General features: G+C 46.7%; 1 protein-coding gene across 6 annotated transcripts in view; it reads right to left on the minus strand.

Moving 5' to 3' along the window:
- The window catches only part of FRY (FRY microtubule binding protein), a 598,740-nt gene that overhangs the window by 182,037 nt on the left and 389,190 nt on the right, over positions 1-27,513 (minus strand). For all 6 annotated transcript variants that reach the window (XM_069205570.1, XM_069205567.1, XM_069205566.1 and 3 more), the window contains exons 25-26: positions 24,583-24,674; positions 24,321-24,493 (exon numbers count right to left, since the gene is read on the minus strand). In XM_069205570.1, the coding sequence (XP_069061671.1) occupies positions 24,321-24,493; positions 24,583-24,674 (265 nt within the window). The remainder of the gene's footprint in view (positions 1-24,320; positions 24,494-24,582; positions 24,675-27,513) is intronic.

The raw sequence follows: 27,513 nt of genomic DNA on the forward strand, positions 1-27,513 counted from the left end.
ATATGCCATTTGGGGATAAGGCAATATTATCATGTTTAGAGGAAACAACACATGCTCTTTAGAACTGGTTAGCAGTGATAAAATGTTCAGAGTCCTAACAGCAGCAGAAAGTGGAGGAGGAAGGCAAAACATAGGGGGGAAACGCACCCTAACGCTGCCAGGTCTAACAGGGAGCATCTGATGGCAAGAGAAGGTGGGCCGGTGTATCGGAAAGTATGCTTGTTCCACCTGAACTCATAATTTACCTCCCACGTTATAATTGCAGTAAAAAGCTGGTCTCAAAACTGTGCAGCCTGTATGCACAACTGAAAACTGGAAAGGCTCAAGCCCCACTTTTGTACATTCCGACAAAGGGCCTGCAGTAGAGTCAAGGTAACTGGAAAAATCACAAGGGTAATGTCTCAGCAACATTGAGCAAACAGTGAAAAAAAACATTTTAACACTCATCATGCAGCCCAGCCACATTATTGCCTCATCTTTATACATATTGAGTCTAGTAGGTAGGGGGAATGTTCGCCTTGAAAGAACCACCCATCTTCCATACTAAGTTGATTCCCAAGTAGTTTATGGGACAAGAGGTTCCAGCTAAACCTAGAACCCCATTCCATATCTATACTGATTTTAAAACTGAGACTGACGCAAATTTAACCAATTCTGTTTTTATAACTGGTAGAGATAGCTCAGGTTCCGTGCAGAGGATATTGTCGGCAAACAAGGCTAGTCTGTGTGTTATGTGCCCTGTCAAAAGGCCCTTTATGCTGGGGTTGCAGAGGATAGGTTAAACCAGTGGTTACAATTCCAGGGAAAACAGGGGTGATAGAGGGCACCCCTGACACATGCCTCTGGTAAATTGGATTGCTTCAGAGTACTCCTCATTTTTTTTTTTTTTTGGTGGTGGGTTTGGAATATGTAGCTTGAATGAAGGTCATTAGCCGTAGGCTTAAGTTTAAATGATTTAGGCGTTTTTTGAGATATTGCCAAATGACTCTGTCAAAGACGTGTTCTGTGTTCAGCGAGAGAAGGACCATCAGTGTGTGTTCCTGTTCCACTACTTCCATTGGGGTCATAGCTACTCGCATGTTGTACTCAGTGTTAGGCTTTTTCAGACACCGGACTTCTGGGGAGATAGGAGTTGTGGCAAATTGCATGGACTCGTATGACCAAGATGTATGTGAATAATTGTATGCTGCTATTCAGCAGTGCAATACTTCAATAAGAACCACAGTGTATCCGGTCCTTGTCAGAAGTTTGTCTGACAATATGGTGAGATTCTGTTATTGAATCAGTTACCATGTTTGTCACTACAAACATCATTAAAGACCCTAGTTAGAAGGGCTATTAGGAATTCCCGAAAGGCTTTATAGATGGAAGCTGGGAAACTATTCAATCCTGCTGCCTTTCCCCCAGGCATTGTCCCAATTGCTATTCTCACCTCTTCTTCAGAGATGGACTTATTTAGAGTGTCTAAAGTCCAGGTTTTGCATCGTGGCGTATATTCCCTAATGTAATTATCTTTTCTCTGTGGATTAAACTGCTGCCTGGCGAACAGCGCAGTGAGGCAACTGATAAACCCCTTGACAATGGGCAGGGTTATATTCAGTAAATTCTTGCCCTCATCTCGTATGGCTTGAATAACGATAAGCGTATGTTGGCCTTACGTATCATAAGCCTTTTCAGTTCCTCTCTCACCCGCCTCAGTGCCCTCTGTATTAAGTGGGACGCTTCTAGTTTGTGAAAGGTTTCCAGTTGTTGAAGATGGGCTACCAAATCCACCTTTTCCACTTAGCCATCCATATGAAGCTGGAAGACTGAGATAATAATGATCCTAATATAACTGCTTTGGTGGCATCCCACAATACCACAGGGACAAATCTCAATTGTTGTTTTCAACAAAGTAATGGTCAACATCCTCCCAAACAATTCACAAAGGTTGAATCTCTCAGTGCTGGGGCATTCACGACACACAGCTATAGTCCAGGATCATAAGTAGTGTAGACAAAAGCTAAGTGTCCAATGAGCTGCTTGTCTAAGATCTGAACTAGCACTTAGGGAAAGTTCAATCCTCATCAGATGGGAAGACCCAAGCCTCACTATACTAAGGATGGCTAAGCTTCCTGAGCTCTATCACCTCCTTCCTTGTTCCCGGGGGTCCCAACGGCAGTGATCCTTTCAGCATGAGTCAGCTATCTCAAATGCTCTTTCGCCTCCCTGACCTCTCTCACCAACAGCTGTTTACCCCCATATGTGAAATGAAGTCGGAAAGGATAATCCCATTGATAAGGGATCTTCTCTTTGCATGTATGCCATGATCTCTGTCAATTTCATTTGCTTTGCCAAGGTGAGGGGGGAAACATCCTGAAATAACATCATGGCATCATCTTGAAAGGTGATTGGTTCCTTTTTGCGAGCTGTTCAAAGGATCTATTCCATTTCCTTAAAATAGGAAATACTCTCAGCCAAGTAAACCTTGTGCGTCTGTCCAACCGAATGAGATGCTCTCCTAGCGATTGAAGCAAGGAGTGGGAAAGAGACTACATGGGGACTTCTAAGACTGCAGGGGGATCTCAATGCAGATTCCACAAATTCAGATGTCATTGCAGTGTAAATGTTTTCAAAACTGTCCATTTTGTGTAAAATCGCCTTTTGTTTCAACTCCAGTGGCATTGCTTGTTTGTGGGAGTGTTTGGCTAGGCTAGTTTCAACATGATCTAACCATGTCCCTTGAGATGGTTGATCTGCGGATCATAAGTGCCACTTCACAACTGCTAAGCAACCTATGACTTTTTAGTCAATTACCTTGGAAATGGTGCTATAAAATGCCCTTTTGCCATGCTCAATTTTCCCACGTTTGAGTCCAGTGAATATATATATATACATTCATTGGTCCACTATTGTGTCATTCACAGTTTTCTTCTGCCCACTACAGGATACAACATGGGCAAAGGGTATACACACTTCATCCTCTGGTTACCTTCACTCGTATTCTTCTCTTTCACAAGGAGCTCACCCGCACAGAAAGCAGATGCCTTATGGAATGCAGATTTATAGAGCGCACTATCACCCAAGAGCGCTGAGGAGTTGTGAGTCTAGCCAAACCTAGGGCATAAAAGGGACTACTCAAAAAGCCAGGTCTTCAGCTTTCTGTCAAATTCAAGAAGTGAGGAGGAGGCTCTTATGTGTAGAAGCAAATTGTTCCATGCTTTAGAAGAAATACAGAAGAAGGCTTGACCGCCGGATCTTATTCTCAGTTTACGTGGAACGTGTGCAAGTAGGAGTCCTGATGAGCAGAGGTGTCTGGAAGATTTGTGAAAGCAGATGCAATTGTTGAAATATGCTTGGCAAGTGTTATGTAATGCATATGGGTGAGGAGTTTGAATTGTGCTCATTTGTGCATGGGGAGCCAGTGACGCTCCTTCAGATGGTGTGATCTGAGCCTGGCGGAGGAGGTTGAGAGTGATTCTTGCTGCCAAGTTCTGAAAGATCTGCAGCCTTTTGGTGAGTTTTTTTGTTGATACTAGCACATAGGATGTTTCTGTAGTCGAGCTTGTTGTGAAGAGGGTGTGTGTGACAGTTTTACAGGTTCTGACTGGGAGCCATTTGAAAATCTTCCTCAGTATCTTCAGGGTATGGAAGCATGAGCTGTTGACGGCACTGGCTGTGGCGGTCATGTCGAGTTTGCTGTTGATGACGATCCTAAAGTTCTTGGCGTAGCGGCGGGTGTCGATCCTAGCTCTGTTGGCCTCCAGATGGAGTCCCACTATGAAACGCTCTTCCTGAAGATCACGATTTCGGTCTTGTCGGTGTTCAGCGTCGGACAGATGTCTGATCAATAATTTTATTGCAAATGTTGCAGTGATAATATGAAAGATGGCACAGAAGATGTCATCAACAATATAACATGTGGAGTAATTAACTGTGCATGGTGAATGTGCAAGTTATAGTTACCTTAGGGCGCGAGTTATAGTTACTTGAAAGAGCTCCAATTATAACTGCTGAATTTCCATGGTTTTCTACGAGTAAATTCAAAACCTAACTATAACGTCCGTGTAACTGTTTTTTTCAGTGAATGTCTATGGTGTTTTTAACGTATATCAATTTTCATTACTATACGTTAAGCCTTTGGCCGTGCGTGGCAGCGGTTGGCCACAGGAGGCTAACCCCCTATAAGCACCCAACATAGCACCATGCACAGCCTTCTCCCGTGCACAGAAGAGATTGCCCACAAGGGCCTGCAGCCAGTCCCTACTGCCAACACCCCCCCCCCCAAACGACCCAACCCGATGCTGTGCAAGGACCTTTGTGCATGCACTGCAGACGCTGTCTGTGGCCTCTCTGGTGTGTGAGAACAGGTGCGAGAGGCTCAATATGGGGGTAAAAGCAGCTGTCAGAGTGTCTGTCTGGGTGTGAGAGTGCATACATCAGTGTTTTTGTAGATGCGTCAGTATGTGCATGGGTCTGCTAGTGGATGCATCAGGGTGTCAGTGGGTCTTGTGAGTGGGTGTGTGACGCTCTGAGTGAGCGTGTGCATAACTGTCTGAGTGGGTGTGTGAGGGTCTGACTGGAGCTGTGAGTGCATGAGGATCTGAGAGGGTTGTGAGTGGGTGCGTGAGTGCCTGAGTGGGACTGTGAGTTGGTGCGTAAGTGTCTGAGTGGGTTTCTAATTGGGAGAATTGATTGAAAGAGACAAAAAGAGAGAAAGAAAGTGAGAACGTTTTTTAGGGTTTAATATCTCATACTTAGAATGAGATATTTTAGTTGGACTTTATTAGAATTTTGAGTTTATGCAGGGTCATCCCTAATCTTTTTGCCTCCTGCCTCCTATTTCTTCTGACCTGTTGCTGTTGGCTTTTGAACTCTGAGCACTGTACCACTGCTAACCAGTGCTAACGTGCACATGCTCTCTTTGTAAATTGTATGTAATTGGTCTCTCCATGATTGGCATATTTGATTTACTAGTAAGTCCCTAGTAGAGTGCACTAGAGGTGCCAGGGTCTGTAAATCAAATGCTACTAGTGGGCCTGCAGCACTGGTTGTGCCACCCACATAAGTAGCTCTGTAATCATGTCTCGGATCTGCCATTGCAGTGTCTGTGTGTGCAGTTTTTAACTGTAAATTCGACTTAGCAAGTGTACCCACTTGCCAGGCCTAAACCTTTCCTTACATGTAAGGCACCCCTAAGGTAGGGCCTAGGTAGCCCTAAGTGCAGGGTGCAGTGTATGGTTAAGGTAGGACATATAGTAATGTGTTTTATATGTTCTGACAGTTAAATATTGCTAAATTCGTTTTTTACTGTTGCAAGGCCTGTCCCTCTCATAGGTTAACATGGGGGCTACCTTTAAATCTGATTAAAGTGCAGATTCCATTTGGGAGCGGATAGACATGGGGAGTTTGGGGTCTCAGAGTTCACAATTTAAAATACATCTTTTAGTAAAGTTGATTTTAAAATTGTGTGTTTGAAAATGCCACTTTTAGAAAGTGAGCATTTTCTTGCTTATACCATTTCTGTGACTCTGCCTGTTTGTGGATTCCCTGTCTGGGTCAGTTTGACAGTTGGGCTAGTTGCAAAGGAAGCTGGGGTGTAGTCTTCATTTCCTGATGAGCCATCTGTGCTAGGGGGAGGGGAGGAGTGGTCACTCGCATCTGAAAGGGCTGTGCCTGCCCTCACACAATGCAGTCTTCAACCCCCTGGTGAGTGTCTGGGGCCTGGCCTGGGCAAGGCAGGATTTCACATTCAAGAGAGACTGTGCTTTGAAGGAGAAATTGGGTATAAGAAGGGCACCCACTACCACAGACTTTAGAACACTTCTGGAAACAAGAGGAACCTCTGCCTGGAGAAGAGCAGAGGAAGAAGAGCTGCCCTGCCTGTGACTGTGTTTTGAGGAGCTATCCTGCAGTTGCTGCTTCTGCCAGATTAAGAGAGCAAAGACTGGACTTTGTGTGCCTTCCATCTTGTGAAGATCTCCAAGGGCTTGATTTAGAGCTTGCCTCCTGTTGTTTTAAGTCTCAGGGACAGCAAAGACCCCTCTCTGCCAGCACCTGGAGTCTCAGGAGAGACTCCTACTCTGCCCTGTGGTGCCCATCCAGTTCCTGGGACCCTGAAAGGAGAAGCTGGCAGCCTAAGAGGAAGAAATCCACGCACATGACGCCATGAGGGCCAAAGATTGACGCAAATCCTATCTGCGGCTGAAGAAACGAAGCGCAGCCGACTCTGCGGCTGAAAATCGTCGATCACCGGAAACGCGACCGTAGAATCAATGCACGGAGCGCAGCATCGCTGACGGAGGCTTGGAGATCGCAACCTGCGCTACGTGGTTTTCGGATCATCATGCGGCTGGATTTCCAACGCAAACACCGATGTGCGTGTAAAAACAACGCAAGGCCTGTCCGGACCTGAGAGTGCTGACCGGATCAACCTATCGCTCTCCTGCAGAGAGAAGAAACGATGCACCCCGAACCGACGAAAGGAGAAACAACGCAAGGTCTCGCTTATGAGTGAAATCGACACATGGCAAGCCCTTTGTGACACATACTCGCGCGTGCAGGGTTATTTTTGACGCACCCAAGGTACATTTTCACGCTAACAGTGTTAGCGTGTGTTTTAAACTACAGAAAAGACTCTTTTTGCTTTTTAATTCATAACTTGACTTTTGTATTGTGGATTTTTGTCTTTTTGGTCTTGTTTTGTTTAGATAAATATACTCTATTCTTCTAAACCTGTGTTGTGCCATTTTGTAATGTTTTCATTAAGTTACTGTGTGTGTTGGTACAAGTAATTTACACCTAGCACTATGAAGTTAAGCCTACTGCTTTGCCAAGCAACCAAGGGGGTTAGCAGGGGTTGGCAGAGGGTGATTCTTTTTTACCCTGACTAGAGTGAGGGTCCTTGCTTGAACAGGGGGTAACCTGACTGTCAACCAAAGACCCCATTTCTAATAGACTTAAAAACATATATTTATTGTTTTAAAAGAAAAACACAGCAAACAATGGAAATGAGTCTGGACTCGAACCCCCATAGCTCAGTGTGAAGGTCTGCGAACTTCACACAGAGCTTTGGGGGTTTTCTTCTTTTTTTTTTTAGCCCTTTATGGGCTATCTGGGACCGGGAGGGAAACCTTAAGGGCTCCCCTGTGGTCCCTCCTTACATATGTATTTATTTATGTTAATAAAATGCCCTTTACGGGCTACCTAGCACTGCAGGGGACGCCTTAAGGCTTCAGCAAGCACAGAGCTACTTTAAGCAGCAGCTCCATGGCTGCTGAAGCATTTCATCTCTGTCACTGCAGGTGTGCAGGGGACAGAGATGAAAATTCTTGTGTTTGACAGCGGGACGTGCTGTCAAACAGCACAGTGTTTCCTGTGGCTTGGCTTCAGCTGCAGCCACACCACAGTAAACAGCTATGTCCCGCGGATGGGAACCCCGGGACATAGCCGGAGTCGGCCCTGTGGGTGGCTATTCCCAGGCTCATCAGAGGCTCCAAGAAGGGGGCTGCATGGTCCCTCTCCAACAAGGACATAGCCCTGGGGGTGGTGGTCAATGGGATGTGTGGATCCCGTAGGGACCTCTTTTCTTTTTTGAGCTTTTGCTCCAACGGATAGTGGTCCCCAGGGCATGGGGGAACCACAGCCCCCGCATATTATTAGCTCAACACCTTCGGAGGTGGTGGTTCCTGGGGCAGCAGGAGGGGGCCAGATGCCCCCCGCATACTATATGAAAGCCCTGAGGAGGTAGTGGTCCCCAGGGCCGAGGGAGGGCACAGCCTCCTCCCCCCGCATAGGGAGAGGTTGGGATCCATGCGATTCTGCTCGTAAAATTTTTAAAAAATGCTTTTTGGCCTGGAAGGGATCCCTTTGGGCTCCCAGGGATCCCACCACCAGAGCTAAGGAGTCAGGGTGTCCATACCCTGGCTCCTTTCTTTTATTTTTACATTGGGGGCGGGGGGTGGAGGGTGGGAAGGACTCTACTTCGGCAGAGTCCCAAGATGGCTGACAGCACTTCAACGAGTTCTTTTGCTGAAAAGTTATCAGCAAATCAGATCTCTGCACAAGATCGGCAGGGGTTGTGAATCCTTCACGTCCCTAGATAAGAACATTTGTTTTTCCCTCCATTTCTCAAACACTACTAAACGGAATTACACCAAAACAAAAATAAAAAGTACCCTTTCTGGACCAGGACCTACCTTCCTGCCAAACTTGGTGCAATTCCGTCCAGTAAAAATGAATGGGAAAACGTGTTTTGGGACTTCCCTTTTTTCTATGTATGTATGTGTGTATATCTATCTATATATATATATATATATATATATATATATATATATATATATACACACCACAACAGTAGTTCATGAAAACCACTGCAAAACAGAACATGCAGGCAGGCAGATAATGCCACAGTGATTGGCTTTTCCATGCTTTTTAAGAACATTTACAATTGATTATGTGTTGCCAGATTTCAGCAGCATCGGATAAATAAGGCCCAAATGGCTGTCTCAGTAGAATGATTTATGCATGTGCATGCATCACCAATCATGCATGTTTACATGCCATGACACTGCAGCGGCCAATTTTTTAATTTACTGTTCCAAGATGGTGGATGCCCATCTTGGAGCAGTACATTAAAAAGCACAACAAAAAGAGCGCAAAAGCAATTACAAAAAAAAAAAAAAGAAGCAACCCAGCAACATAAGGCAGCTGCCAGACCATCCACATAAAGAAAGAAAGAAAGAAAAGAAAGTAGGAAAGAAAATAAATAAATAAAGGTGGGAGATTGTGGGACAGAACAACGCCGAACAGTGGAAGCAAGAACATGGAGGGACAGGGGAAGCAACAGAAGCATGTGGGAGGGGATTAGGGAAAAAAAAAAACAGAAAGAGATGAGCTGGGGCCTGAGGGCGGCACACAGAGGACAAGGGGCTGTGAGGCCGGAGCAGCTCTGTGGGAAAATGCAAGAAAAAGCATGCTCTCACACTGAATGTTCAACCTTAGGGTCATCTTCACCCAACTTTTTGCCTGACTTCCTCCACTTTTCTGACATTGTTTTTGCTGGTTTTAGGACCTTACCACTGCTAACCAGTACTAAAGTGCATATGCTCTCTCCCTTAAACATGGTAACATTGGTTCATCTCCGAATTTACATATTTGATTTACTTATAAGTCCCTAGTAAAGTGCACTACATGTGCTGTGGGCCTATAAATGAAATGCTACTAGTGGGCCTGCAGCCCTGATAGTGCCACCCACATACGTAGCCCCTTAACCATGTCTCATGCATGCCATTGCAAAGTCTGTGTGTGCATTTAAAAGTACTTACCATGCCTTAAACTCCCCTTTTTCTACATGTATGTCACCCCTAAGGTAGGCTCTAGGTAACCTATAGGGCATGGTGCTAGGCAGGTCAGAGGCAGGACAGGTACATATGTGTTTTATATGTCCTGGTAGTGAAAAACTCCTGAATTCCTTTTCCACTACTGTGAGGCCTGCTCCTTTCATAGGCTAGCATTAGGACTGCCCTCGTATAATTTTTGATCTGAAATAGGTAACCAGGTCATATTTAATATGGCCAGAATGGTAATAAGAAATCCTGCTTATTGGTGAGGGTGGATTTAATATTACTATTTTAGAAATTCCACTTTTAGAAAGTGCCCATTTCTCTGCACTTAAAAACAATCTGTGCCTTCCAGCCTGTCTCCAATCAATGTCTGGTCTGTGCTGGTTGACAGCTCCTTTGTGCATTTCACCCAGACAACTACAAAACACAGTCACATCTGCATTCATCTGCATACTGAATGGGCCTTCCTGGGCTGGAAGGGGGAGGGCTGACACATTTTGAAGGCCAGTGGCCTGCCCTCACACAGTGGACTGATAACATCCCACTGGGACCCTGGCAGACAGGACTGGGCTGAAAGGGGAACGTGTGCACTTCTAAAGCACTCTTTGAAGTTTCCCCCACTTCAAAGGCATTTTTGGGTATATAAACTGAGTCTCTCACCCCACCAACTCAGACACTTTCTGGACCTGCACCCGAAAACTGTCAGAAGATCTGCCTGGCTGCCCAAAGGACTCACTGGACTGCTTTGCTGCAAAGGACTGCTGTCCTGCTGTTGCCCTACTGGACTCTGACTGTGCTGGAAGGACTCTACCGTCCCCCAAAAGTGCTCTCCAAGGGCTTGAATTGACCTTGCCTCCTGTTTTGGGTCTAAGGGATGACAAAGACCTCCACTGCTAGATTTTTGCTAGTTCATCGACTTTGGAAAGACTTCAGCGACGCCACAGCCTGCTCCCACTTCGTGAACATCGCTGCACGCAACAACTGTGGCCTGCAACACAAGTCTGGCATTGCAGCAACTCTGCTGACGTCACACTGGGCCATTGCGACCCTGCAAAGTCGACACATCACGTCCTGCTGGCCTGGAACTAGTGACCCTGCCGGGTCGCAAAGGATTGATGCATCTCTGACGCCGCAGCCTCATCTCTCCCTGCATCCGGCGGGAACATCGCTTCACCTCCACCTGCTTCACAGCGCGGACCCGACGCCTCTTTCCCAGGGCGCTGTAAGGGACTGAGGCTGCACTGACTCTAGCGATGCCTCTCTTCAACTCCGTATGGCACACTTGTTCTACATTTACTTCAATTTCGCAAGATACTGTACCTCAGGGTCCATGCGACTACGTGACCGGCACCAGTGGTGTCGAATTGTTGGGAACCACTCCGTTAGCGACGCCGTGATAGCCCCAGTTGGAGCTATTGTGTCTTCTCAGTACTGTAGTGGGATTTAAACCCCACATAACGCATAATTTAATGACTGTACATTGATTTTGCATTGTTTCATCAATAATGTAATTAGATAAATATATTTTTCTAAACCTGTGTGGTGTCTTTTTGTGGTGTTTTCATTGTGTTATTGTAGAAGGTTCTGCACAAATACTTTATACCTTGCCTTCTAAGTTAAGCCTGACTGCTAAGTGCCACGCTACCAGAGGGTGGGCACAGGATAATTTGGATTGTGTTGTCACTTACTCTGACTAGGATTGTGGTCCCTACTTGGACAAGGGTGCATACCTCTGCCAACTAGAGGCTCCATTTCTAACAAGTTCCCTCAACATAACTAGTATAATTATAAAATTAATCCATTCAGAAGGATGATCAAGAAGCAGTGCTCTTGCGGTAAGGGGGGTAAACATAAGAGCAAGAAGGAAAGCCACTAAATAAGAAGTAAGCAAATGGGATTGGCAAAGGAAAGAAAGCCAACCAATGATAAGGAAAAGGCAGACCAAAAGCTCAATGTAATTATTGAGCAGACTGCTAAAGGCGTCCGTAGATGAGACCTAAATACCTGTAGCTAGACTGTGGGGACAAAGAATTAATTAAATCCTGAAAATGTTAAAGTGAGTGTTGCATAGAATCACTTCTACTCAGTTCAGCGAAGGAGTTCAGAGTGGGGCATGCAGAAAGCAAGCAATCAATCAATCAATCAATCAATCACATTTATAAAGCGCGCTACTCACCCATAAGGGTCCCAAGGCGCTGGGGGGAGGGGGTCAGTGCTCGAAGAGCCAGGTCTTGAGCTGCCTTCTGAAGGGGAGGTGTTCGGGTATGGCGCGAAGGTGACTGGGCAGGGAGTTCCAGGTCTTCGCTGCCAGAAAAGAGAAGGATTTTCCTCCGGCGGTGGTTTTGCGGATGCGGGGAACGGCTGCCAAGGCCTGACCGGTGGAGCGCAGAGTGCGCGGAGGGGTGTAGAAGGAGACGCGGGAGTTGATGAGTTTGGGTCCGAGGTTGTAGAGGGCTTTGTGTGCGTGGGTGAGGAGTCTGAAGGTGATCCTCTTGTTGACCGGGAGCCAATGGAGTTTTCTCAGGTGTCCGGAGATGTGGTGGTGGCGAGGTATGTCCAGGATGAGTCGTGCTGCGGCGTTCTGGATCCGTTGAAGTTTCCTCTGCAGCTTGGTGGTGATGCCGGCGTACAGAGTGTTCCCGTAGTCCAGGCGGCTGGTGACGAGGGCGTGGGTGACGGTCTTCCTGGTGTCGATGGGGATCCAGTGGAAGATCTTGCGGAGCATGCGGAGGGTGTTGAAGCACACTGAGGTCACCGAGTTGACCTGTCTGGTCATCGAGAGGGAGGAGTCCAGGATGAAGCCGAGGTTGCGTGCGTGGTTGGTCGGTTGGGGAGTGCTGCCTAGGGCGGGGGGCCACCAGGAGTCGTCCCATGCGGAGGGGGTAGGGCCGAGGATGAGGACCTCCGTTTTATCTGTGTTCAGTTTCAGTCGGCTGTCTGTCATCCAGGTCGCTACTTCCTTCATGCCGTCGTACAGTCTGGCCCTTGCTGATGTGGGGTTGTTGGTGAGGGATAAGATGAGCTGGGTGTCGTCGGTGTAGGATATGATGTCGAGTCCGTGTTTGCGTGCGATGTTTGCCAGGGGGGTCATGTAGACGTTGAATAGGGTGGGGCTGAGGGAGGATCCTTGGGGTACGCCGCAGATGATCTCCGTGGCTGCGGATCTGAAGGGGGGGGAGGCGGACTCTCTGGGTCCTTCCGGAGAGGAAGGAGATGACCCATTCCAGGGCCTTGCCTCTGATGCCGGCGCTGCAAAGGCGGTCTATCAGGGTGCGGTGGCAGACCGTGTCGAAGGCTGCAGAGAGATCCAGGAGAATGAGGGCCACGGTTTCACCCTTGTCGGTCAGGGCTCGGATGTCGTCCGTGGCTGCGATGAGGGCGGTTTCGGTGCTGTGGTTGGCCCTGAATCCGAACTGAGTGGAGTCGAGGGAGTCGGAGGTTTCCAGGGCGGCGGTGAGTTGAGCGTTGACGATTTTCTCAATCACTTTGGTGGGGAACGGTAGGAGGGAGATAGGCCGGAAGTTTTTGAGTTCGGTGGGGTCTGCTGTAGGTTTCTTTAAGAGGGCGTTGAGTTCTGCATGTTTCCAGCTTTCAGGGAAGGTAGCAGTGGTGAGGGAGGCGTTGATGACGTCTCGGAGGTGGGGTGCGATGATGTTGTCGGCCTTTTTGTAAATGTGGTGAGGACAGGGGTCGGAGGGTGATCCCGAGTGGATCGAGTTCATGACGCGGGTGGTTTCCTCGGTGGTGGTAGGGTTCCAGGCGAGGATGGTGGAGATGTCGTTTGCGGCTTCCGGGGGCGGGTTCATGTTGGTGGTCGTGAAGCTGTTGTAGATGTCGGCAATCTTACGGTGGAAGAAGGTCGCGAGGGAGTCGCAGAGGTCCTGTGAGGGAGGGATGGGGTTGGTTTCTGCGTCCGGGTTGGAGAGCTCTTTGACGATGCCAAATAGTTCCTTGCTGTTGTGGGTGTTGTTGTCAAGTCTGTTCTGGTAGGCTGTTTTTCGTGCGGTGCGGAGGCGTTGGTGGTGTTGGCGGGTGGTGTCCTCGAGAGCTGTCAGGTTTTCCTCTGTCGGGTTGAGGCGCCATGTCTTCTCGCGGAGGCGGCATTCTTTCTTGGAGTTTTTGAGTTCGGTGGTAAACCAGGAGTTTTTCTTGTGGTTGTTGGTGTTGGTTTGGGTCTTCAAAGGGGCCAGGAGGTTGGCGCAGTCGGAGATCCAGTTGGTGAGGTTGTTGGCGGCCTCGTTGGGGTTGCTGGTGCTGGTGGGTTGGTTCAGGGAGAGCGTTGCTGCGAGTTGTTCTGTGGTGATTCGGTTCCAGTATCTTTTTGGTGGTTGCCGGGTGTGGTGATGCACGGTGGTTTTCTTGAAGCTGAAGTGGACGCAGCTGTGGTCCGACCATGTGAGTTCGGTGGTGTGGCTGAAGGTGATGTGTTTGCTTGAGGAGAAGATGGGGTCGAGCGTGTGTCCGGCGTAGTGGTTGGGGGTGTTGACCAGTTGTTTCAGTCCCAGGTTGGCGAGGTTGTCTAGAACGGCGGTGGTGTTGTTGTCGGTGTGGTTCTCCAGGTGAAAGTTGAGGTCTCCTAGGAGGATGTAGTCTGTGGATGAGAGTGCGTGGGGGTTGACTAAGTCTGCGATGTCTTCGCTGAACTTGGTGCGGGGTCCTGGTGGTCTGTACATGAGGGTGCCTCTTAGGGTTGTCCTGGGGTCGATGTGGATCGCGAAGTGGAGGTGTTCGGCGTCGGGAAGTGAGTTGTCGGTGTGGGTCGAGATGCTGATGGAGCTTTTGTGTGCGATGGCGATGCCTCCTCCGGTGCAGTTGAAGCGGTCTCTCCGGATGATTTTGTAGCCGTCGGGGATGGCTATGGCGATGTCGGGTGCCGAGGAGGGGTTCATCCAGGTCTCGGTGAGGAAGGCGATGTCTGGGTTCGTTGAGTTGATGAGGTTCCACAGTTCGATGGCGTGCCTGTGGACGGAGCGGGTGTTGACCAGGATGCATTCGAGGTTGCTTCCGGGGGCGTCGTTCTTGGTGGTGGCGGTGTGGGTCCGTAGGCAGGTGAAGCGGCAGTTGCTGCAGGTGAAGGGTCCGTGGGTTCGTTTGGGGGTGGCACGGTAGCAGCCCGGCGCGCGGCCGGGGTTGAGGGTGGCGGAGTCATAGGTCAAGCGGGGGCAAGGGGTTCGGGCGCTGGGCGCGGTCCAGGCGCGGACGGGCGCAGACGGGCTTGCCTTAGGCGCGCCTTCGGCACGCCAGCGGCGCGTCCGCTGCGCGCGGCCGCCATTTAAGGGGTAGGTGGGGAGGCGGGGTCAGCTGGGAGGTGGGCGGGCAGGGGAGCTGGAAGCGGCAAAAAAGAGCGGCAAAAAAGAGCGGCAAAAAACGGCGGGAAAAGCGCGGTAGGAGCGGCGGGAAAAGCGGCAAGACGGCGAAAAGGGAACAAGAGCCTACTACAATCTACTAAAAAGGAGGGGCTGAGAGGGGAGGACGGCGCACGGCACTCGGGGGCACACGCACGGGATACAAGGAGAGAAAAGGGGAATTTCAGTCACTCGGGGGCACACGCATGGGATACAAGGAGAGAAAAGGGATTTCAGTCAGCACCAGCACAAGCTCAAGCACTCGGGGTACACGGGCAAGAAGGGGGGAGCACACTCACAGGAGAGGAAGGCAGTCAGGGACTGGAGGCGCTGCGTGAGCAGGGGAGCGACCTACCCGAGGGTCAGTGGTCGCTACCTCTGCCTCGCAGCGGCCGCCATTTAAGGGGTAGGTGGGTAGGCGGGGTCAGCTGGGAGGCGGGAGGTGGGCGGGCAGGGGAGCTGGAAGCGGCAAAAAAGAGCGGCAAAAAACGGCGGGAAAAGCGCGGTAGGAGCGGCGAGAAAAGCGGCATGACGGCGAAAAGGGAACAAGAGCCTACTACAATCTACTAAAAAGGAGGGGCTGAGAGGGGAGGACGGCGCACGGCACTCGGGGGCACACGCACGGGATACAAGGAGAGAAAAGGGGAATTTCAGTCACTCGGGGGCACACGCATGGGATACAAGGAGAGAAAAGGGATTTCAGTCAGCACCAGCACAAGCTCAAGCACTCGGGGTACACGGGCAAGAAGGGGGGAGCACACTCACAGGAGAGGAAGGCAGTCAGGGACTGGAGGCGCTGCGTGAGCAGGGGAGCGACCTACCCGAGGGTCAGTGGTCGCTACCTCTGCCTCGCAGCGGCCGCCATTTAAGGGGTAGGTGGGGAGGCGGGGTCAGCTGGGAGGCGGGAGGTGGGCGGGCAGGGGAGCTGGAAGCGGCAAAAAAGAGCGGCAAAAAACGGCGGGAAAAGCGCGGTAGGAGCGGCGGGAAAAGCGGCAAGACGGCGAAAAGGGAACAAGAGCCTACTACAATCTACAAAAAAGGACGGCGCACGGCACTCGGGGGCACACGCACGGGATACAAGGAAGAGAAAAGGGGAATTTCAGTCACTCGGGGGCAAACGCATGGGATACAAGGAGAGAAAAGGGATTTCAGTCAGCACCAGCACAAGCTCAAGCACTCTGGGTACACGGGCAAGAAGGGGGGAGCACACTCACAGGAGAGGAAGGCAGTCAGGGACTGGAGGCGCTGCGTGAGCAGGGGAGCGACCTACCCGAGGGTCAGTGGTCGCTACCTCTGCCTCGCAGCGGCCGCCATTTAAGGGGTAGGTGGGGAGGCGGGGTCAGCTGGGAGGCGGGAGGTGGGCGGGCAGGGGAGCTGGAAGCGGCAAAAAAGAGCGGCAAAAAACGGCGGGAAAAGCGCGGTAGGAGCGGCGAGAAAAGCGGCAAGACGGCGAAAAGGGAACCAGAGCCTACTACAATCTACTAAAAAGGAGGGGCTGAGAGGGGAGGACGGCGCACGGCACTCGGGGGCACACGCACGGGATACAAGGAGAGAAAAGGGGAATTTCAGTCACTCGGGGGCACACGCATGGGATACAAGGAGAGAAAAGGGATTTCAGTCAGCACCAGCACAAGCTCAAGCACTCGGGGTACACGGGCAAGAAGGGGGGAGCACACTCACAGGAGAGGAAGGCAGTCAGGGACTGGAGGCGCTGCGTGAGCAGGGGAGCGACCTACCCGAGGGTCAGTGGTCGCTACCTCTGCCTCGCAGCGGCCGCCATTTAAGGGGTAGGTGGGGAGGCGGGGTCAGCTGGGAGGCGGGAGGTGGGCGGGCAGGGGAGCTGGAAGCGGCAAAAAAGAGCGGCAAAAAACGGCGGGAAAAGCGCGGTAGGAGCGGCGGGAAAAGCGGCAAGACGGCGAAAAGGGAACAAGAGCCTACTACAATCTACAAAAAAGGAGGGGCTGAGAGGGGAGGACGGCGCACGGCACTCGGGGGCACACGCACGGGATACAAGGAGAGAAAAGGGGAATTTCAGTCACTCGGGGGCACACGCATGGGATACAAGGAGAGAAAAGGGATTTCAGTCAGCACCAGCACAAGCTCAAGCACTCGGGGTACACGGGCAAGAAGGGGGGAGCACACTCACAGGAGAGGAAGGCAGTCAGGGACTGGAGGCGCTGCGTGAGCAGGGGAGCGACCTACCCGAGTATGGGTCAGGATTAAAGGGTGACATGAGATGGATGCTCTGGCATAACCTGGATTCACAAACGTCTTAAATGGTAAACGCTGCCTGCTGGCACTGGACGAATATGGAAAAATTATGTAAAACAGTGATGATCAACATAGTGCCAGATTATGAGTACATTACAATACGTTTCGCATCAATTCACCATAGGAAACTGTGGGATATCTCAGGGGCTGGTGCGGATACTAAACAGGCACTGAAAGTGAAGCTACAGCATCTTCATCCCAGCTGCCTTTCAACATGCAGACATCTCTTTTGTCATCCATCCCACCTTATGCATATCACATGGCACCTAACATTATGCAGAGCAGGCTGTGCACCAGTCGAGGAAATGAAACATGGTGGGTGTTGTAGGGACCTCTGCTGGTACAGTTTTGAAAGAGTGGGAAATACACACTGTCGTGATCCTCTAACTCTTCCCCCTCGGTTTCACATATTAACGATAAGCCCCTTCCTCTACTGCAGCCTGCAAATGCACTCCTCCCCACTTCACCACCCAGTGACTCCACAAAGCAGCATATAATCCATTGGAAGCAGGCTGTATCCTGTACCGGCTTAATGTTGGCCAGACCATCAGAGTATCAGAAGCTCCTGCACCCATCTGATCGCCTCGATCCTTACCGAGGCAGATATTTATGGACCACAGATCTTCGTAGTTACAAAATCTTTAGAAAGAATGGCACTTGCAATGATTCTACGCCTTTCTCGTGACATCTGACAAGTGCCCACTTTACGCCCAAGTCTTATGGCAAATTCATGTTGTACAAAACATGGAACTAGTCATTGACTCTCTTGCCCTATCGAACTACAAATGATTTCGTATTAGTTCAGTCGTCATATGAATCCCATACGACTTTTATGTGTGCAGGAATCCATAACGTATACTTACGCCCTCCCTTTTTGTTATTTAAATGAACTATTTCCAAAATGCCTGTGTGCCTCAAAGGCTCTGCATTACATCTATAAATATATATTTACATCTTTAATCTTAGCTCACTTGCAGGATATTTTCGCATATTTTTGGCCATCAAACGAATGTTGTTGGCGGTCCCAGGCCCAACGCAGGGACGGATACTTCATCACATAGGAAAAGGACTGAGTTACCGCCTCACCCGTTACCGCAGCTCTACAAAGCGGCCTCCGTCAGAAACCTTTGCATTACAAGACACATACACAAACCTGAGGCTTCCTTTGAATAACTGCTTCCAAAAGTAACGTTTAGGAGTCATATCCCTTTACGTTAAGCATCTGTGGGCGGTTGGAAATGGGGTGGTGAATGTTCCCATCACCACCAGCCGGGACACAGTACCGGGAAGCCTTCTGCACCATTGGAGAAGGGATGGTTGATTGAACCAGTAGTGCAGCAATCACAATGAAGCGGTCTATAAGTGTCAGGTGCTGCCAACAAATCACCAAAAATAACTAAATACACTAGGAAGCAATGCCAGCTTGGAGAAAAGAACTACAGAGTGAGAGGGCAGGCTTACATAGAGGGCACAGCTACAAGAGCACAAACAATTACCACGTATTATTGATTCACTGATTTAAAAAATAAAAACAAAAACAAAAAAACACGCCAGCTTTATCAAACGAATAATTCAAATTTCCAAAGTACGCCCACACACCTGGTGGGGATGGGATCAATGCACCAGAGGTCAGGATAACTCCTTGAACGCGCTTCTAAAAACTAATTCAAGGAACAAAACTTGGACCAAGTAACACACTTTGAATCAAAATGCACTCCCCTAAGTCATGCTAACTCCTCACCTCTGCCCCCCACCTCCCCGTCACTCCACCGTCCGTAATCATCCCTTCCCGCACCTCCCACGCCTAATCTCCCCCTCACTGGCCGATCCCCCCCCTCCTCTCCCACTTCCTCTCTCCCATCACACGATCAGCAGGGGCACCTTCGTAAAGCCACCGCCGTGTAATACTCCGCACACATCTCATCAAAATCACACATCTCCACAATATACTGAATACAGCTGTATGCACTATATACAGCACAAGCTGCTCCCACACATCGCATACTATAGTACTGACCTGAAATATCCTATATGTTACCCCCACGGGAACCTGTTGTTCATTCCTCTGTACATCTTTACTGCATCCGTACTTTACTCATGTAATCCCCCAATAAAACCTAAAACCAACCCGAATTACACCATTAATAAAACAAGCTGAAAAGTTGCGCGTTTAACGTGACAAGCTTTAGCAACAATTCACACCATTCGTACAACTGGCGAGTGTGCAGTGGTAAACTGGAACGTAATCACGGCACACTGCTTTATCGCTTAGTAAAGAACTAGAACTAAAAACACGCCGGGCTAAGAAAACTACTTAAGGTATGCGCTTGGCAAAGTAAAACCATTAGGCTGGTAGGAGGATACTGGCAGACAGAGCACGAGGTCACTCAAATAATCGCTAACTCGAAACCGCGTCCATACAAACGCTGCCACCCTCTACCGCGGCCTGGCTGCAAACAGCGGTGTATGTCGTCCCAGGAAAACATCCCCGTGCGGAGCAGCTGCTTCACACTAGAAAATGTTGGCACAGATTGACAATAAAGCCTTCTCGTCCCTGGATGTACTCTGCTTCATATGATGTTCACAAACAACAGAAAAAACACTATTTTATGCTACTTTTAGTTTAATGTTTGAGGATTTTTTTTAAAAATGAATTGCAAAGCCCACGTTAACTAGTCATTTGTAAGTCACCAAGGCTCGAAGGACAGTGATGCTGCAATGCGTGCTGCTGGCACAGCTTCTGCATTTCAAGTGACGCATGGACGATGGATGGGGGCGGCTGTGTTGCATGCCCTTCCAAGTAAACAGGCCCAGCTGTTTTGTACACACAATACATTCCTCACCTGTTATATGCCAGAGCAGAAACGCATGAAAACAAGTTCTTGAATTTTTTTTACTGACAAATATTTACTTCTGGCTTCTGTAGTTAATTTACAGCAAGAATAAACAAAATACAGTGCCTGAGAACAGTCTAAAACAAACAAGTGCAACACGAAGGTCTGGTCAAAAGAACACTGGTCCAGAGACTTAGTAGGAGGGGAGCTCCCATGTTACTGTTGTATCATAAATGCCAAGGCGCCCAGGCAACAGAAGAGCTGAAGGGATTCTGATTACCCCACCTGCCTATAAAGAAAACAAGCATTGGAAAAGTCAATAGGTATCGCCTATTGGAGAGCTATTGGCTTTGTCGATGTCTTTTAGCCATATTGTACAGTTGCGAGGCTGTTGTGCAGCATCGCTGAAACCTAAAACAAAAAAGCGCTATAATAGACAGCGCTGACTGCGAGGGGTCGGGATCAATTTTCTTAGTATGGGATTACTCTTTGCCTTCATTAAAAAAAGGTTGCATTATCTTACGTTTGAACTGAAGCCCGCTGTTTTGTGGAATGACCGTGGGAAGCTTTTTATCTGTCGGGACAGGAGGTTTCAAGCAATGAAGAGGGAGGGGGTGGATGGGCAAGCAACGATGGGGGAAGGACGATGAAAGAAGGGGTGCAAGTTAAAGGAAAAAAGTACCTCTGAAGCAGCAAGCAATGTAAGGACAATGTAGTGGCAGAGCTAAACCACAGTAAAAAGATTTATGTGTACTGTGAGGGTCATTATGTGCTATATCCCATTTGTAGGCCCTTCAGGCGTGCTATTTTGCTTGAGGAGGGATGTGCATTTGGTATGCTCATTCTACAGCTGCCATAACATTTTCCTGTACAATGGTCATCATGTTCCCTAACGAGTGGGAAAATACTTTCTGCAGCTGTTTACCATTCTTTCTGACAAATTGCTGCTTTGCATGGTCTATATAAAACCAAGCCTTTGCTTAGTCAACATCCAAGGACTAAGCTCATTCTTCGTGCAAATGGAGGAAATGTAAAACACATTCCTTACACTGGACTCTCCAAATTGTTTGTACTCGCAGGATAGATACATTTTCACACCATACACTTATGTTGACACGTTGAGGGAAATCAAACCAAACTCTCCCACAATTCTCATTGATCCATCCTACAATTCCCAAATGGCTATTGTACTGGCTGTCCTGGTCTCAAGGAATGTACGTGTCAGATCTATGGCATGTAATAACCACCAGCTTCAGGAAAACCTCATGCTATGCAATACTGGCAGCAATCAAAAGAGACTATATTATTTACTCCTGGAGAACCAAAGAATTAAGGAACTGTGTTCTTAAGAATTACGAAACAGATTTTAATAAGTCTTTGACTTATTCCCTGGAGCTATGACTTAAATCAACAGGCCTCCTTCTGGCTAAATGTAACTAAATGCTTTAAGTAGCACCAAAACAGATTACAGTAAAAAAAAAGGAAAATTCCCAAATACATTTATTACAAAGAACAATCTATTGAGTAAAACAACAACTAAAAGAGGAAAAATGATTTAGGGGAACACAAGTTATTAATTTTTTGATTGATCCATGTCAACAGTTTTACTTTCAGTCTCTAAGAAGGATGTCAAAATCTTCCAGCATACTAATTTTAAGAACTGTGGTGTGTTCTAAGGTGATTTATCTAGTGAGAAATGCTCGTCTGCTGGGATTTGATGAATTATGTTTGAAATAAACTTTTTTTCTCTCATGATTTCCCCATAGAGGTTATAGAAGGTGGTCCAGAAGCTAAAATGAGAGCACATTTTCTATATGTTTACACTATGTTCCTCAGCCATGTGGAAATAAAGGGGGTTATTACAACTTTGGAGGAGGTGTTAATCCGTCCCAAAAGTGACGGTAAAGTGACGGATATACCACCAGCCGTATTACGAGTTTCATAGGATATAATGGACTCGTAATACAGCTGGTGGTATATCCGTCACTTTACCGTCACTTTTGGGACGGATTAACACCTCCTCCAAAGTTGTAATAACCCCCAAAGTCTGATATTTCGAGTATAACATGCACTTTCAACAGCAGCAGCCCATCAGTTAATTCCCCAGTGTTCTACAGCAGTTTTACACAGTGTTCTAATGAACAACTAGAGCACAAAAAATATGTATTCATGACAAAACTATGAGACACCTGAAGCCATTGAGGTGTCATCAGTGATGTCATTAATTATGTCATTTTTGAGTTAATACGCAAGGTCATAAGAAGTGCACGGCAGGGGCGCACCTAATCATTAGCTCAGTAAACTATAACAGATACATTTCAGAGGTCTATTTATTTTTAACCCTTAGTTTCTATCTTATTTCAGCACTTAACCATACCATCACTTTAACCTTTTTTTAGTGACTATCTATAGGTAAGGGTTAGAAACACACATCACCACAAACAGACAGTGAGTCATATATATATATAAATAAAAAACAAAAAACACACACACATACATATATATGCACACACACAGATATATATATGCATTTTAGAAGGCTTACTCCTGTCACACGAGAAAAGACTAAGCAAAATATTTTCTTGAATCTCCAAAGCTGAAAGCCATTCTGAAGGACCAGGCACAATGATCTTCTGCCACCCCCAGAAAGAACATAGAAGGATTGCTCCAAGAGAAGCCACTGCTGTTGAATGACTTCTGCTAAGGTTGCAAGAATGAGGAAGACCGCAGGACATTGTATGCTGTGTTGCCTTGGAGAAAACAGTAGGATTAACTTTTGAATGAGGTCCTGAAGAGAGGGGATCTATAATCTAAGGGTGGTCACCAGAAAAACTCTACCAAGTTAGAGAAGTATTTGGAGCAGTCAGGAAAAAGAAATGTAACTTCTGGTAAAGTGGTACTCTCAAACATTTTGACTTCATGATGAACAAGAGAAGGTACTAAGATTAACCGAAGGAGACATGACCTTGCCTGGCACTTTTTCCAGGCTTATCATACTTAGAAGCTTTTGAGCATGAAATCAATGCTACTGCAGGACTGCAAAAAGGTCTTCAACCTCTTGGAGCCCTATTTAGCTACAGCATCCAGCCTTGCCCCTGAACAGGTTTGTAGCTCTGAAACGTTTTGATGAGGACAATGATCACCCTTGCTGATTTACCAGTTTGCCAGTCCTTTGTTGAAGTTGATTGGGGCAGTCAGCTCTAAATGATGCCTAGATCCAAGTCACATTGATTTACTTGGATTTTCCCCCAACTGTTTTCCCTGGCTGCTTCTCCAGACTTGATTCAAAATTCATAACTCCTGATATCCTTAACCAATTTCTGCTGATTAAATCTTTCTTCTGTTCTTATCAAGTTGGTTTGGGAATTTTTCATATTTAATTTTTTCACTTTAATATTGTTTGGGTGCTCCTAAAACACTTTAAACACTTTTTCTCTGGTGAAGTCTGTTGCTGGAGACACAGTTACTATGTGTAAGCCCAGGACTTCACACAAAATCATATTTTTAGTCTCCGGGCAACAGAATGCTCAACTATGTGGAACACATTGACTGCTCTCCCACTGGTTATAAATCATGTTCCATACACCCACACAATCATATCTTACATCAGCATCAAAGTGGGGTATTCTACAGCAGTTCGCCACTAATGCCCTATTATGTTTCTTCCATTTCCTAATTCTTAGATCGACAAAGTCATGGTCAATCCATGGGCTGGGCTATCTTTCTTGTTCGATTAAATCAGTGATTATTTCTTTGAACACTATAAATACCATTCTGACATAAGGCATATCGAGGTAGATAAACTGGTGTCTCTTCTAATAATGGACTTCTGCCAGATTTATCTCTCTACAATGCTGGAAAAATACTTGTGTTTCAACCCATAAATTGAACAGGCAATGCTAGCCAGCACTTTATGTGTGGGCTCGTCAAGCTCAGCTGTCCTAGCCCTTCTGCTTCATATGTGAAGCATATAACATATGTGCTTAAAGACCGAGTCCTATTCACCAAGCTGTTACTACTCAATCTAAAATGTGACCCTAAAATGTAAGCCCCACGTTGTAGACTGACTTGTGAATATTACGCACTGTCCAAGACACTATAGAATTCCTTTCAGCTGTACTAAAATATCAGCTCTCTTTTGGCCGATAAAAATGCCACCCTATCCACATTTACATCCCTTCTGGATGAAGCAGAGTCAAAGACTCATTCTTTAGTATTGTACTGGCAGTAAAATGGTCTTAGACTAATTACCCAAAGATATTTGATGCATCTCTGCTTTTGATCATCAGTGTAGTGGCAAATGTTCACTTATACTGTGATCAGATTAAAAGACAGCTCTTGCCTTTAAAATTACATAACAATAGCATCCTTTGCCTGCCCATGTCAAATTAGCAGTTTCCTCCATGTCAACATCTCTTTCACATCCTGTCCACTGCACATACATGCTGAAGTAGATCCACACTGAAAATCACAACTGCTTTGAAACACATCATTTTAAAACCACCATTTCCAGTTTCATTATAACCAAGCTTGATGTGGTACTGTACCTGGAACACACTGAATTAGATTGGCAATCATGGCACTGAAATGAGCTCGGATATCTTTCAAAATTTCAACCTCTTTGTCATTCTCTGCCTCCAGCAGCATCCGAGTCAAATCCACGTACTCTAGGAACAGGGCCCCGAGTGCCAAGGTGTCTCGCTCCAAGGCTCCGTTTGTACTAGAAGAAGAAGAGTTTGCCAAGCCATGAACAAAACACAAACAATGACAATCCACAAATCTGGCTGAAGAAATACTGTAAAGACTTACCTGTCACTGATAACGCCTGCGTCAGCAAGTAATTCAAAGATCCGCAACAACTGCAGCCTCAGAAGATCCCGACGCTCTCTGCGTTTCTTGTTCTAGTTTGAACAATATTTTCATAGTATTACTTTGTCGGTTAATTTGTACTTTTTATGCAGTAAAGGGCATTCACAAAGGTAAGATTTTAGAGTGCTTTAGAACACTGAACTTATAAACGTTCATACGCATTACAGTATAAAACATCATTCCATTTGTAACACTATACAGTAATTCACGATCCCCCCCACAGGAATAAAGTTTTTCAGTTTAGGAGTTTTTGTAGAATACAAACTTCTTACATCCAAGTCAGTCTATAACGTGAAGCAGAGCTACCGTCTTCTAACTGCCAAGAGGGTTATGATTTTCCTATGCAGCAAAAATACCTTTCCTAATTAGGTGCAGTACTAGGAGTTGGTGTGACATCTAAGGGTGAGGGGTCCTTGCAAGCACAGCATTTCAGGGCCATGCGAATCCTGTTGGGTAACAATTTGGCCTGCCTAGTCCATCTGCACGATGCACTACCTTACAAACTTCCTTTTTGCAAATATACATCAATGCTTCTGGATGCAAAAAGGCAGCACAAGAGAAATTCGTATCCATTTTTCCCTGCTGCTGAGGGTTTAGATGGGAATTCAATCTATGACAGGGTGCTGCAGTCCTATAAAGTAGGATGTCTGCACATTGTTATATAGGCAGTGCTGGGGTTCATCTGCTCAAACACTCCCCTTACTTTCCACTTGAAGGACAGGTTAATCTTCAATGGCATCTGTTAAACATTACACAAGCAGTCATTATTTTCTTAAATTTTTTTTTCAAAGTTTCTCTAAGTCTCTCTAGGACCTTTAACAAAAAATATGCCTGTCAGTACGAGGTCATGCTTGGAGTTCACGAATATAACGAGCATTGGAAAAACCAAAAGCGGTTGCCTTTGGGGCCTATTTGCTTTGCCAATAGTTTTAGCAATGCATACAGCATCGCTACAGAAGAATACAAATGTGCAAACCTACAAGATGATACAAACTTCTTTTTTTTTTTTTTTTTTTTTTTTTTTTTTTTTAAACTTTCCAATCCAAGATGAATCAGTACATAAAAAGAAATAAACTGTTAAAAAGAGTTAAAAAAAAAAAAAATGCGAGTGGTAGAAAGCAATTCAGGGAAAGACAGATGCAACACAGGGGACAGGGCGGTTGGAAGCAACACAGAAGTGCAGGTGGGGAGGAAGCACTGCTAGGGGTGCAGAGAAAAGGGAACAGGTAAGAGAGAAAGAGTAACGTGGATCTTGGGCAGAAGAAAGATAGGCAATATAGCACCGTGGAGCTGGGGGGAGAATCACTCAGGCAAGAAAGCAACATGGCGGAGAAGCACACTAGGGAGACAGCTTGAAAAAAACATGCACTCTTGTGGAGTGCTTAAGCAAAATAAAAATTTAGTTCCCTAAAAGTAAGCAGTGGAAGAACACAAGTAAATTGGTAATGCTCTTGAGGAGGGAAAAAAGCAAGACGGATAAGGCAAGTCATTGAATGAAAAGCAAGCAAATGAGAGTGACAGTAAAGCCAATCGATGGCAAGCAATTGGTGTACTGCAAGCCACCCTATGTTCTTGGTAAGCCCACAATATGTCTTTCACAACCAGAAAGCTGCACCGTTGATCTAAAAATGTGCTTGATTTGCCATCTTTTCAGAACCCAAATGGGAAAGCCCTGATCCAAGGAGATCTGGCTAAGCACCACAAGTGCCCTTTCTAAATAGGTTGCGCCTACGCCTAACGTGCACACAACCCAAAACGTTATTTTATGCATGAGCTTCCTAAAGTCTTGATCAGTCTTGAAACTTCCGACTTTCTCATTCTTAAGGCACCAAGCATCAAGTCGTACACACAAGCAAGTTCTATATCACATCCTTGAAATATACAGGTTGGTGCTTCATCCTATTTCGGTGCTAACTGAAAATCATTTATTTTTCAAGCTTTTTGGCAAGCCTGATTGTTTTGGCTGAAATTCCTGATTTTGGAAGTGGGCCTGCTGTTCAGGTCCTATCATATAGACTCCTCCAATTTTTGAGGAATAGTGAAACTCCCAATTCCTTCTCCCACTGTTTCTGTCCCTGTTGATGCTGGACCCATCAGATGTTTATAGATATCAGATATTACATGTTTTTGATGAAAAACATCTTTAAGCTATCTTTCAAAGCGTGTAAATGATCTTGTGGCACACTGCCTAACCAGGGGTTGTAGAACCCAATGTTGGGCCTCAGCATAGTCAAATCTGTCCAAATCAGACAGATTTTATTGGTCTTTAAGATCCTCTAATAGTTTAATCTGTCCATTTTGTAACAATGGCCCTCTCATGACGCATCTATTTTTCCAACAGTTCTGTAAGGAATCTTGTGCTGTTGTCGGAGTGGAATCCGAATTAGAGAAGATAGGCATCAATGGCGACAAATATGATGAAAATCCATAACAACAGACTACTTGGTCAAAGACTGCTAAGGAAATTCTTGTTCCGGGAGAGGAGTATTAATACCAAATCCATTGTATACCTCATAGCCACTGTACTAGGCAGAAGGGGTAGCCACAATGCGATACTCAATGTAAAACCATTGCTTAGTCGTAAAGTGACTTCCGTGATTAGAAATAAATGAATAAATCACATTTTCTCAGCATACAGTAATTTAAATATAAAAATTACATTCATTTATCAATAAATATGTGAGATTTTATTGTAAAACAGTAACAGCCTCTCTAATCGTTCTAATGTTTGCTTCTTGAAAAAGTGTCCGCATATACAATCTACTGAGTGTTAATTTCAGACAAATGCACAGTAAACGTGCGTTCCTTAAAACCACAAAGACTACAAGCACTTTCCCCTTTGAGTTTCGGATTCCATGTTCCCTTGAATTT

Source organism: Pleurodeles waltl, chromosome 8, assembly GCF_031143425.1.
Source record: "Pleurodeles waltl isolate 20211129_DDA chromosome 8, aPleWal1.hap1.20221129, whole genome shotgun sequence".
Taxonomy (NCBI): domain Eukaryota; kingdom Metazoa; phylum Chordata; class Amphibia; order Caudata; family Salamandridae; genus Pleurodeles; species Pleurodeles waltl.